At 42.0% G+C, this 10,580-nt stretch overlaps 1 protein-coding gene across 1 annotated transcript in view; it reads left to right on the top strand.

Moving 5' to 3' along the window:
• The first annotated feature begins 1,423 nt into the window (after positions 1 to 1,423).
• Positions 1,424 to 10,580, top strand: part of LOC115791960 (clathrin interactor 1-like) — an 11,409-nt gene continuing 2,252 nt past the window's right edge. Inside the window, exons 1-3 of the mRNA XM_030746268.1 lie at positions 1,424 to 1,496; positions 5,733 to 5,837; positions 6,060 to 6,156. Coding sequence (XP_030602128.1) covers positions 1,456 to 1,496; positions 5,733 to 5,837; positions 6,060 to 6,156 — 243 coding nt within the window. The 5' untranslated portion in view covers positions 1,424 to 1,455. The remainder of the gene's footprint in view (positions 1,497 to 5,732; positions 5,838 to 6,059; positions 6,157 to 10,580) is intronic.

Genomic DNA, 10,580 nt, shown 5'->3' on the forward strand with positions numbered 1-10,580 from the left:
AAAACAAATAAAACAGGTTTTTGATTTTCCCAATTAGGATGGACAAGACTAAGAGTCAGGCTTTCAAAAGAATGAAAACTTTGTCTGGGTCTTTGATTAATTAATAAGCTGGAATTGAAGATTGCAGCTAATCCTCCTCCTCGACCTGTGCTTCGAGCATTCTGACAGTTACTGTGAAACCTCAGCAGCCCAGAAATTCTTACATTATCTTTGAAACAGGAAATATAATTAATTAATAACATTTTTTTTATATGTATTTATATAATGATCTATTTTACAACGATGATACGAAGAGCCTAACATTTCCTGATGAGCTGTTGGTTTTCTCCATGTCAACTAAATACAGTGTTGATGTGAGCTTTAGTTTTGCTTGTAGCTATAGTGTGTTTTCTATAGTTGTCACTGTGTTTCCAAAGGGTTTGATATGATATTGGCCCACCCTTTGCCGCTAATAACAGCTCCACCTCTGCGGGGTGGTTCCTGTGGTAATGGAAACACTGGGGCAATGACCCCCATACTGGGACAATGGCTCCAGCAGATTACAGGAATGACATCCAAGATCTCTGTCCAGAAGAGCGCAGTCCTGGGAACAGCTAAGATACTGTGCAGGACCCTCAAGCTCCCGGGCCTCTGGTAGAGGACCCGAGCTTGGGGAATTTCTTAAATATAATATCATGTAATATAAAACAAGGTAAACTAAAATATTTCAAACTCAGAAGAGCATAAACTGTCATTAAAGTGGCTAGAAAAACTATATATGAAATGCAAAGTGATACATCACCATATCATTTATATATACATTCCTGATAAAAATCTTAAGACCAGTTAAAAAAATTGCAAGAATTATATCATAGAATATATATATATATATATATACACTTTCAAAAGTATAATTATTTTACAAGATATTGAAAAACGATTTTTTTTTGCATGTTTTTCCCAACAAGGACAAACTGAATGAATTACTTACAAATAATAAAAAAAAAAGACTCATCCTTTCTTCTGTAAAAATGCATTTTAACACATGAACAAAAGAATCAATGAATGAGAAATTCATTATTCATTATATTTGCGAAACTGCACTGACTGTGAAAAATGTAGCTGCTTCAGTTAAGTGGGGTCATGCCCTCCTCGCTGCCTGTTTACTGCATGTAGAAAAACAAAAATAAAACACGAGTCTTTCGTTATCTTCACGGCCCCTTTTTTTACGTAAAAAATACGATTCAATCCGCAACCCGACGCGACTGTGACGTACACAGAGAACTACGTTTCCGTAGCAACTGGGGCCGGCCCGTTATAACCGCAGCGGCCGGAGCTAGAGCTCATCGAGGAGAGAGGAGGAGTTGGAGGGGGGAGATTGTCGTCGGAAACCGGACACCACCTCTGGCTCGCGGGGAGCGTAGAGACACGGGGGCGCCGTAGTATCGAGGCGGCAAAGCCCGCAGCTGTGCGGAGATGTTGAACATGTGGAAAGTCAGAGAGCTAGTGGACAAAGCGTGAGTACCGGGGAGCAGGTGGAGCTCTTTGCACTAGCTGGGGCTAAACCATTAAGGGGCTTCTGAGCTAAGCTGTTAGCCGGGCAGCTTGAGCCGGGCAGCATCAGCAGCTTTTAACGCTGTGACGTCACGGCGGTAGCCCTCAGCTGTTAGCACCGACTAGCTGGCTAGCTGCCAATCCCTAACCTTGACGCTTAAATATAGATGTGGGGTTTTTTTGCTCTGTATCTTCACACGCTGCTTCAAATAACTTAGGTCGGGGGGCGTGGGCGCACTATAAACCGGAGATGCATTTGTCTTACATCCAAAGTAAATGCTATCCCGTTCGCTAATTCCGCTAGCAGCGCTAAGCCCATTTCGGATATGTTATGAGTGCTTCTGTGGGTGCTGCTGCAGAATCACACTCCGTCCCACCCTACAGTGATGCCCGCTACCGCCAATGTGCATTCATGACTCAATATTTTATATATATATATTTACAGACCGAGAGAAAACTAGTAATCATAGGAATGTAACTGGCTGGATAATTGTATTTGAGCAGTAAATTTTCGGCCAACCATGCCTCAGACAAGCTACATCGATCTGAGGAGGCCCATGTCCCCATGGTCCGAAACAACAAAGCTGTTTAGCCACTAAAACAACACCGTGCAGGTGCTAACGCTGGTGCTGCAGCCTGCCAAATTGTGCTGTTTGAACAGTACATTACGCATGCTTTCTTTGTGGTGTCTATTGTTGTATGTGCAGTGCGCTGCATAATGTATACAGTCTCTGCACTGCAAGAACAACAGCTTCCTGTCACCTCAGGTCTCACAGGCAAACTGGGTTAGCTTTAGCGAGTAAAACCCACACTACCTCAAATCTGGAAAAGGAAAAGATTCAGACTCGGTTTTTCTCAGATGATTTAGGTCAGAAAGTAAAACCACTTGTGTGAAGGGGCTCCTTCTTCCAATATCTTTGGGTCATTTCATCTCAAAGCATCACATTTTTTAAAAACATTTTCTGCTCAGCCACCTGTGATTTACCTGAGAATTTTACAGGAATCCTTGAATTAAAAAAAAAAAAAATTCATAGTTTAACTAGCCAATACTCAGACCTTTCACACCAATCATTATAAATCTCCAAGCTTTGGATGATAACATTTTTAGGCAAATCAGAAGTGGTCGGCCAGAAGGCCCACAGTGATTTGAGCTGGAATGAACCCATAATAAGAAGAACAATAATAACCACAGCAAAACTGGAAGAAATTAAGAAAGGAAAATATAGTAATGTTTGATGTTTTTACATGGTTATCCATATTCAAAAATGCTTCTTTCATTTCTATTTTTAAATTACAATTAACATTATCAACCTTATCCATTGTATAATATTTGGTCCATGAGGGTTTTTTTTTTTTTTTTTTTTTTTTTTGTTTTGTTTCTACCAAAACCATGCTCTTTTGACATTTAAAAAAACAAACTGATGTTTAATGTTTGTTTTTACTGTATTTATGTGCTCCTGGATTCAAACCAAGTAGATATGCACTATATTGCCAAAAATATTCACTCACCCATCCAAATAATTGAATTCAGGTGTTCTAATCACTTCCATGGCCACAGGTGTGAAAAACCAAGCACCTAGGCAAGCAGACTGCTTCTACAAACGTTTGTAAAAGAATGGGTCGCTCTCAGTAGCTCTGTGAATTCCAGCGTGGTACCTGTGCAGCCACTTAAGTCATGAAATTTCCTCACTACTAAATATTCCACAGTCAACTTTTAGTGGGATTATAACAAAGTAGAAGCAATTGGGAATGACAGCAACTTAGCCACAAAGTGGTAGGCCACATAAAATGACAGAGCAGGGTCAGCAGATGCTGAGGCTCATAGCGCGCAGAGGTCACCAACTTTCTGTGGAGTCAATCACTCCAAACTTCATGTGGCCATCAGATTAGCTCAAGAAAAGATTGTAGAGAGCTTCATGGAATAGGTTTCTATGGCCGAGCAGCTGCAGCCAAGCCTTACATCACTAAGCGCAATGCAAAGGATCAGAGACAGTGATGTAACGCACGCTACCACTGGACTCCAGAGCAGTGGAGACGTGTTCTCTGGAGCGATGAATCATGCTCCATCTGGCAGTCTGATGGATGAGTCTGGGTTTGGCAGTTGCCAGGAGAACAGTACTCGTGTGACTGGATTGTGCCAAGTGTAAAGTTTGGTGGAGGGGGGATTATGGTGTGGGGGTGTTTATCAGGAGTTGGGCTCTGCCCCTTAGTTCCAGTTAATGGTACTCTTAATGCTTCAGCATAACCCTGTGGAAAGCCTTCCCAGCAGAGTTGAAGCTGTTATAGCTGCAAACAGTGGGCCAACATCATATTAAACAATGTGGATTAAGAATGGGATGTCACTCAAGTTCATTTGTGTGTGAAGGCAGATGAGCGAATATAGTGTAGCTTGGCCTCTAGTGGAATTCTTTTTTGAAACAGTCATTCTGACCTCTTCCCTAAACATTCTGCCAAACACAGTGAAACTGTGGTAATCTCTGTGCATTTAGTACACGTGTCTGTTCAGGAATGTCACAATATCAGAAATTTTGTAGTCAGTACCAGTAGAATTACATGATTCTTAATACCCAGTTTACAAAAAAGGTTAAATGTAAACTTCTTTATTTTAAAACACTGACATAGTGGCGCATCAGTTATTTAAATGTTAACATTGTTTTGTGGACAAGACAGACTGAAATGTTAAGATGTTTGCTGTGTATCTTACTAATGTTACAGTTACATTAGGCTAACAGGAGCTTTTAATGTTCGCAACTGCAGATACTCCAGCCCAAGAAATAAGTTGGTTTAACAATGGCACTGCCACCTGTATCAAACTACTTTGTAAATGGACTAGTTCTTATATAGTGTTTTTTCTACTCACCCATTCATACAAGCACTTTTTTTTCTACACTTAAGTACTATCTATCTAACATTCACACCCCAATGAACACATTGGAGAGCAACTTTAGGTTCAGTATCTTGCCCAAGGACACTTCTGCATGCAGACTGGAGCAGCCAGGGATTGAACCACCAACCTTCCAGTTAGCAGAAGACCTGCTCTATCCTATGAGCTACACATGCATGAAAAGCATAGTGAGTTATCAGTAAATATACTTGTATTTCTCTTTCTTGAGACACTGCATTTTCTGGTTGGCTCCACTATTCAGCACTGGTGTGATGAGGTACAGAAGAGAAAGTGACATTAAAGCACACTGAGTAGACCAAAGAAAGAAGAGGAGCTATAAAGAAACAGCATAGATGGAGATCTCGGCAGAGCTTTAGATGGAGTAATAGCCAACAGCTCCCATCAGCTGTTGGTTGTGCCTGGCTGGGCATGGTGAATGCACTCTGTTATTGATCTGCCTCGAGAGCTGGCGGTTGTGGTTTTTCTTTTAAAAGCCACGGTGAGATACAGCTCTTGCTGTCTGCCTCTATTGCATCTACTGACAATATCACAGCCGAAGCTTCCTCTAGCTTGGAAAATGGCTGAGCTATGAGGGCAGAGATGAATAGAGAGGGTTAAAAAAAAAAAAAAAGCAACTGGTTAGGAATAGAGGGGGAATGAGTGTTGAAGATCAGGAGAAGCAGGAAGTAAGACAGACTATGATAAGGGAGAGGAAGAGTGGTGCCTGCTGCCCTGCTTTGGCTGTGTTTATTTGCAAAACCAAGCTGTGCCCATCAAAAATGCAACACACACACAAAACAGCACAACAGTACAAACAACCACAGCAGCAGGTGAGCCCACAAAAACAAAGAGGGCAGGAAGCAGACATTGGCTTGGCTTTGTTTACTTCACACACACACACACAGATATAAACTCCCCGTCTCCATCACTTCCCTACATCTCCCTTTTTTTATCTCTGAAGTGCTGTGTCAGGCAAAGTGGATTCATTATTTAGTGAACTGGGATTCTTGTTATCAGAGAAACATTTATTTTATTTCATTGTTTTAACTGTATCTTGGATGAATATATGCATGAATTTTAACATTTGTTACTCCTTTTTTATTTATTATTTGCTAGTTTGAGTGTGATTATCTATGAGATGGTAACACCTCATAGATATCTCTGGGGAGGTGAAGAATCCAAAGTGTGTGTTAATGTTGGATATAATGACAAAGGTCAATTACAAAGAAAAAAAGTCAGTTTCACCTGTGCATGAATATTAATACATTTTATCAGTTACTTATGAAGATAATTTGCCATATGTTTGTGTCAACAGCACCAATGTGGTGATGAACTACTCAGAAATCGAGTCCAAGGTGAGAGAGGCCACCAATGACGACCCCTGGGGACCCTCCGGACAACTAATGGGAGAAATAGCCAAGTAGGTGTAACAGACTCTCTCGCGTGCCCACACACGCACGCACGCACACAGACTTATTATGTAGTGGTAAACACCACACACTAAGGTAGCAGATAAGCTGTATTGTGACATTAAGCACATGTTCACTCAAAATGAGCATGTATAGTGTAATCTGTGTAAATAAGCAAATGATTTATCTGCATTGTTTTCTAAGATTTTTAATGCTATTTATTGTATTTGTAGATCTACCTTCATGTATGAGCAGTTTCCAGAGGTGATGAACATGCTGTGGACCAGGATGCTGAAGGACAACAAAAAGAACTGGAGACGAGTCTACAAGGTACAGTTGCATTATGGTTGTTTGCAAACCTAACTGAGGTAATTTTGGCCTCCTTGTCTTATAGCTTTCTATTTTCAATTAAATTAATAATTTTTGCAATTTTAAAATTTCAGTCCCAATTTAAAAATTTTTAAAAGTCTCACTGTTTGACCATTGTCTGCTGCATAACTACATATGAAGGGCAGTGAACTTAAGCCTCAGTAACACAGGTCTGGAGACGAGTTGACAACATCTGTCTGGCACACAAGTTTGCTAGGGAAAAATGTGTATTTCCCATCTGGTTGGCGAGTGGTTTCTTGGTGAAATCTGTCTCAAAGACGGTGCAATTGCATTGGTTGCTAACAGATTGCCGTGGTCACCTACAGTGTATCACAAAAGTGAGTACACCCCTCACATTTCTGCAGATATTTAAGTATATCTTTTCATGGGACAACACTGACAAAATGACACTTGGACACAATGAAAAGTAGTCTGTGTGCAGCTAACAGTGTAAATTTATTCTTCCCTCAAAATAACTCAATATACAGCCATTAATGTCTAAACCAGCGGCAACAAAAGTGAGTACACCCCTAACAGACTACACCTGTAAATGTCCAAATTGAGCCCTGCTTGTCATTTCCCCTCCAAAATGTCACGAGTCGTTAGTGTTACTAGGTCTCAGGTGTGCATAGGGAGCAGGTGTGTTCAATTTTGTAGTACAGCGCTCACACTCTGTCATACTGGTCACTGAAAGTTCCAACATGGCACCTCATGGCAAAGAACTCTCTGAGGATCTTAAAAGACGAATTGTTGTTCTACATGAAGACTGTTATATAAGCTGCACACAGACTACTCTTCATTGTGTCTTAATTTGAAGGCAGTTGGTTTGTGGTTTGCATTCCACGTAGTGGTTAGCACTGCTGCCTCACAGTTAGAATACCATCTGGAAGGCCTGGGTTCGATTCCACCTTGGCCCATGCCTCTCCCTCTCTCTGTGTGGAGTTTGCATGTTCTCCCGTGCTTGCGTGGGTTTCCTCCGGGTACTGCGGTTTCCTCCCACATTCCAAAGACATGCACTTACTGGGGTTAGGTTAATTGGCTACTCTAAATTGCCCATAGCTGTGAATGAGTGCGTGAATGTGAGTGTGAAAGGTTGTCTGTCACTGTGTGTTGGCCCTGCAACAGGCTGGCGACCTGTTCAGGGTGTACCCTGCCTCTCGCCCTATGACAGCTGGGATAGGCTCCAGCCCCCCCGCGACCCTTAACAGGATGTGCAGAAGCGAATGGATGGATTTTTAATCCTGTTCGGCCTACGACTCAATTTTGGTTAGACTATTTAATTTAGACTGGTTAGACTCTATTTAACAGCATCGGAAAGGAGTAGTAAAGAGTTTGCGCTGGTCCTTACAAGTGTATCACTTATCACTGGGCACTTCTAAGTGATTATGCGGAAATTCACAAGCTTTTCTAGTGGGTATACGCCGCCGTATACCAGCGTATCACGTAGACTACACCACTGGAAGGGACGCAGTACAAGCGCTGTATGTACGCAAAACACGGTGACAGCGAAGTTTTCAGGTTTCCGGTGTTGTGTCAAAAAGGGATTTCCCTTTTTTAGGGCCCGAGCACGAACTGTGGGAAGGCCCTATTGTAATTGCTTCGTTTATTATTATTTTTATTTTTTTTTTTTTTTTTATTATTATTATTCAGGCAAATGAATTGGCTTTTTGGGGGCTTTATCATATTCAAAAACTCATGAAACTTTGCACATGCGTCACACCTGGTGAAAATTTAAGTATTTTAATGGGCTCGGGCAAGGGCGCGCCCAAATGGCTCGCTAGCGCCCCCTAAACTGGAGCCCCCCCGCTGTGTTTCACGTACATGAATGAAACTTCATACACATGTATATCATGTCCACGCGCACAAAAAATCCTCTTGGAGCCATGCCCTAAACCCAACAGGAAGTCCGCCATTTTGAATTAATTATGCAAATTTGGCGATTTGCAGCCCTCACACTTTTTCTAATAACTCAGAGGTTTTAGACGTTATCATCTTCATATTTGGTTTGTCTAACCTACACCCCCAGGGGAATCTAAATCTCGAAAATGGTGAGTTTTTGCCAAGGGGGAGGGGTCCTTATGCCCCTTTGAACTTTGATCATTCGCCATGAAATTTTGATTGCCTCTCATTCATACCTACATGATCCAATGTGCATCAAACTTCTCCAGTAGGATGAGGGTGCCCCCCTGAACACATACATATGACAATATTTAATATCAGTTGCAGCGCCACCTAGTGGGAACAGGAAATGTCATATTTTACACTTGGAGGTCCAGCTCCAAGGTGGTTTAGCAGAACCATCTCAAATTTCACCTGGAAAGCCTTAAGAAGTTGGACTTACTGTGTTTTCAAAACTGTGACTTTTTGACAAAAGGGCGTGACCCTTATGGGACGGCAAAGTTCGATGATTCGCCATGAACACAAAAATGGCTGTAACTCAAAGCCAACTTGCCCAATCTGGCTCAAACTTCAGTGGTGTGATAAGCACCCTGTCCTGAACACACTGATATGCATAAAGTCCATAAACGTTAGAGCGCCGCCTAGTGGCAGCTCGGAATATCTTAAAATAGCAAGTTTTTGAGTAGCCCCGGAGCTACGTTTTATCTACATGTATGAAAATGTACAGGCTCATGTAACATCCTAAGACGTACAAAAAAGTCTCTTGGACCCATACCCCAAACCCTACAGGAAGTCGGCCATCTTCAATTGAAGGTGTCAATTTTTGCGATTTCCACGCCTGCTATTTGAACGAACTTGTCCTAGGGCATTTCATTTATTTAAAGAAAATTGGATCAAGTTGATCTACACAAGTAGCCCATCAAAAGTTATTCATGGTTTTGTAGAATATTGAACAGTGTTTCCATGGCAACCCTCTGAATTTGGACTTTTTTCAATTTCAAATTCACAGAGATTATAAACATCAGCCCCTGGGCTGTGCTTTCTCTGTGTATCTGAAAATGTGCCTGCTGATGTAAGATGCTAACACCTACAAAAAAGTCTCTTGGACCGATAGCCGAAACCCAACAGGAAGTCAGCCACGTTCACTTTAAAGTGTCATTTTTGCAGCATTTTTCGCCTTTCTCAGGCCTTTTTGCCTCAACTCCTCCTAGGGCATTTGACCCAGTGACACCAAAATGGCTCCAGATCATCCACACAGTAGCCCATCAAAAGATATTCATGGTTTTGTAGAATATTGAACGGTGTTGCCGTAGCAACCCTCTGAATTTGGACTTTTTTCCATTTCAGGCCCAGATAGCTTATAAACATCAGCCCCAGGGCAGTGCTTGGTCTGTGTACCTGAAATCGTGCATGCTGAAGTAACATCCTAAGACGTACAAAAAAGTCTCTTGGACCGATAGCCGAAATCCAACAGGAAGCCTGACATGTTCTAATTAAGGTGTCATTTTTGCAGCATTTTTCACATTTTTCAGGCCTGCTATTTGAATCATCTTCTACTACAGCTTTTCATCCAGTCACACCAAAATGGCTCCAGATCATCTACACAAGTAGCCCGTCAAAACATAGTCATGGTTTTGTAGAATATTTAACGGTGTTGCCGTAGCAACCCTCTGAATGTGGGATTTTACTCATATACCACAGTGCACCAAATTGTTACATCTCTCTCATACATTGTCCAATCTATTCCAAACTTCACAGGCTTAATGGGAGGGTAAGGGAGACTGGACACACCCCTCTATCAGCTTTGTTTCACACTCATAACGCCACCTAGTGGCAACAGGAAATCAGTAGGACACTGATACTCATCATCCTATGGTCATTACAGTTTCATTGATGGCTGCAGGCATTACATAGAGCATTGTGACATATTAATTAGTGGGCACTCACCGACGCCACCTAGTGGAAGCGGGAGACGAACGACGGGAGGTACAGCTAGCCTGCTGAGCCGTCAGCAGCCGGGTGAGCCAGCTACTCTCTCGTCTGCGAGAACCTCCGAGCGCGGTTCGGCTGGAGCGTGCCACGGGTCGACGCGCGGCTTGGCTGGAGCGCGCCAGGGGTCGACGCGCGCCGGGTGCGAGGGCCCGCTCATCGCCGCTTGCGGCTTTAATTTTTTTTTTTTTTTTTTTTTTTTTTTTTTTTTTTAAACATTTTTTTTTTTAACATTTTTTTTTTCTTTGCTTATATCGGCAAATATACAGGTGCACAGGATTTGTGAAGGGCTTATACAAAATGAAGAAATGACTTGTTCATATTGTAGCGTCTGTTAAGAAGTTGAAGAAGATGGCGAGAGATTGCCAGCAAAAGTCGCCCTTTTATTAACAATTAAATGGTTGCTGTGTGCCGCAACCAAAACAAAACAGTAACAACAACGAGACTGACTCAGATAATGACGGAGAGGGAACCCGGCATGCTTGATGGCAAAATCA

Source organism: Archocentrus centrarchus, chromosome 14 (genome assembly GCF_007364275.1).
Source record: "Archocentrus centrarchus isolate MPI-CPG fArcCen1 chromosome 14, fArcCen1, whole genome shotgun sequence".
NCBI lineage: Eukaryota > Metazoa > Chordata > Actinopteri > Cichliformes > Cichlidae > Archocentrus > Archocentrus centrarchus.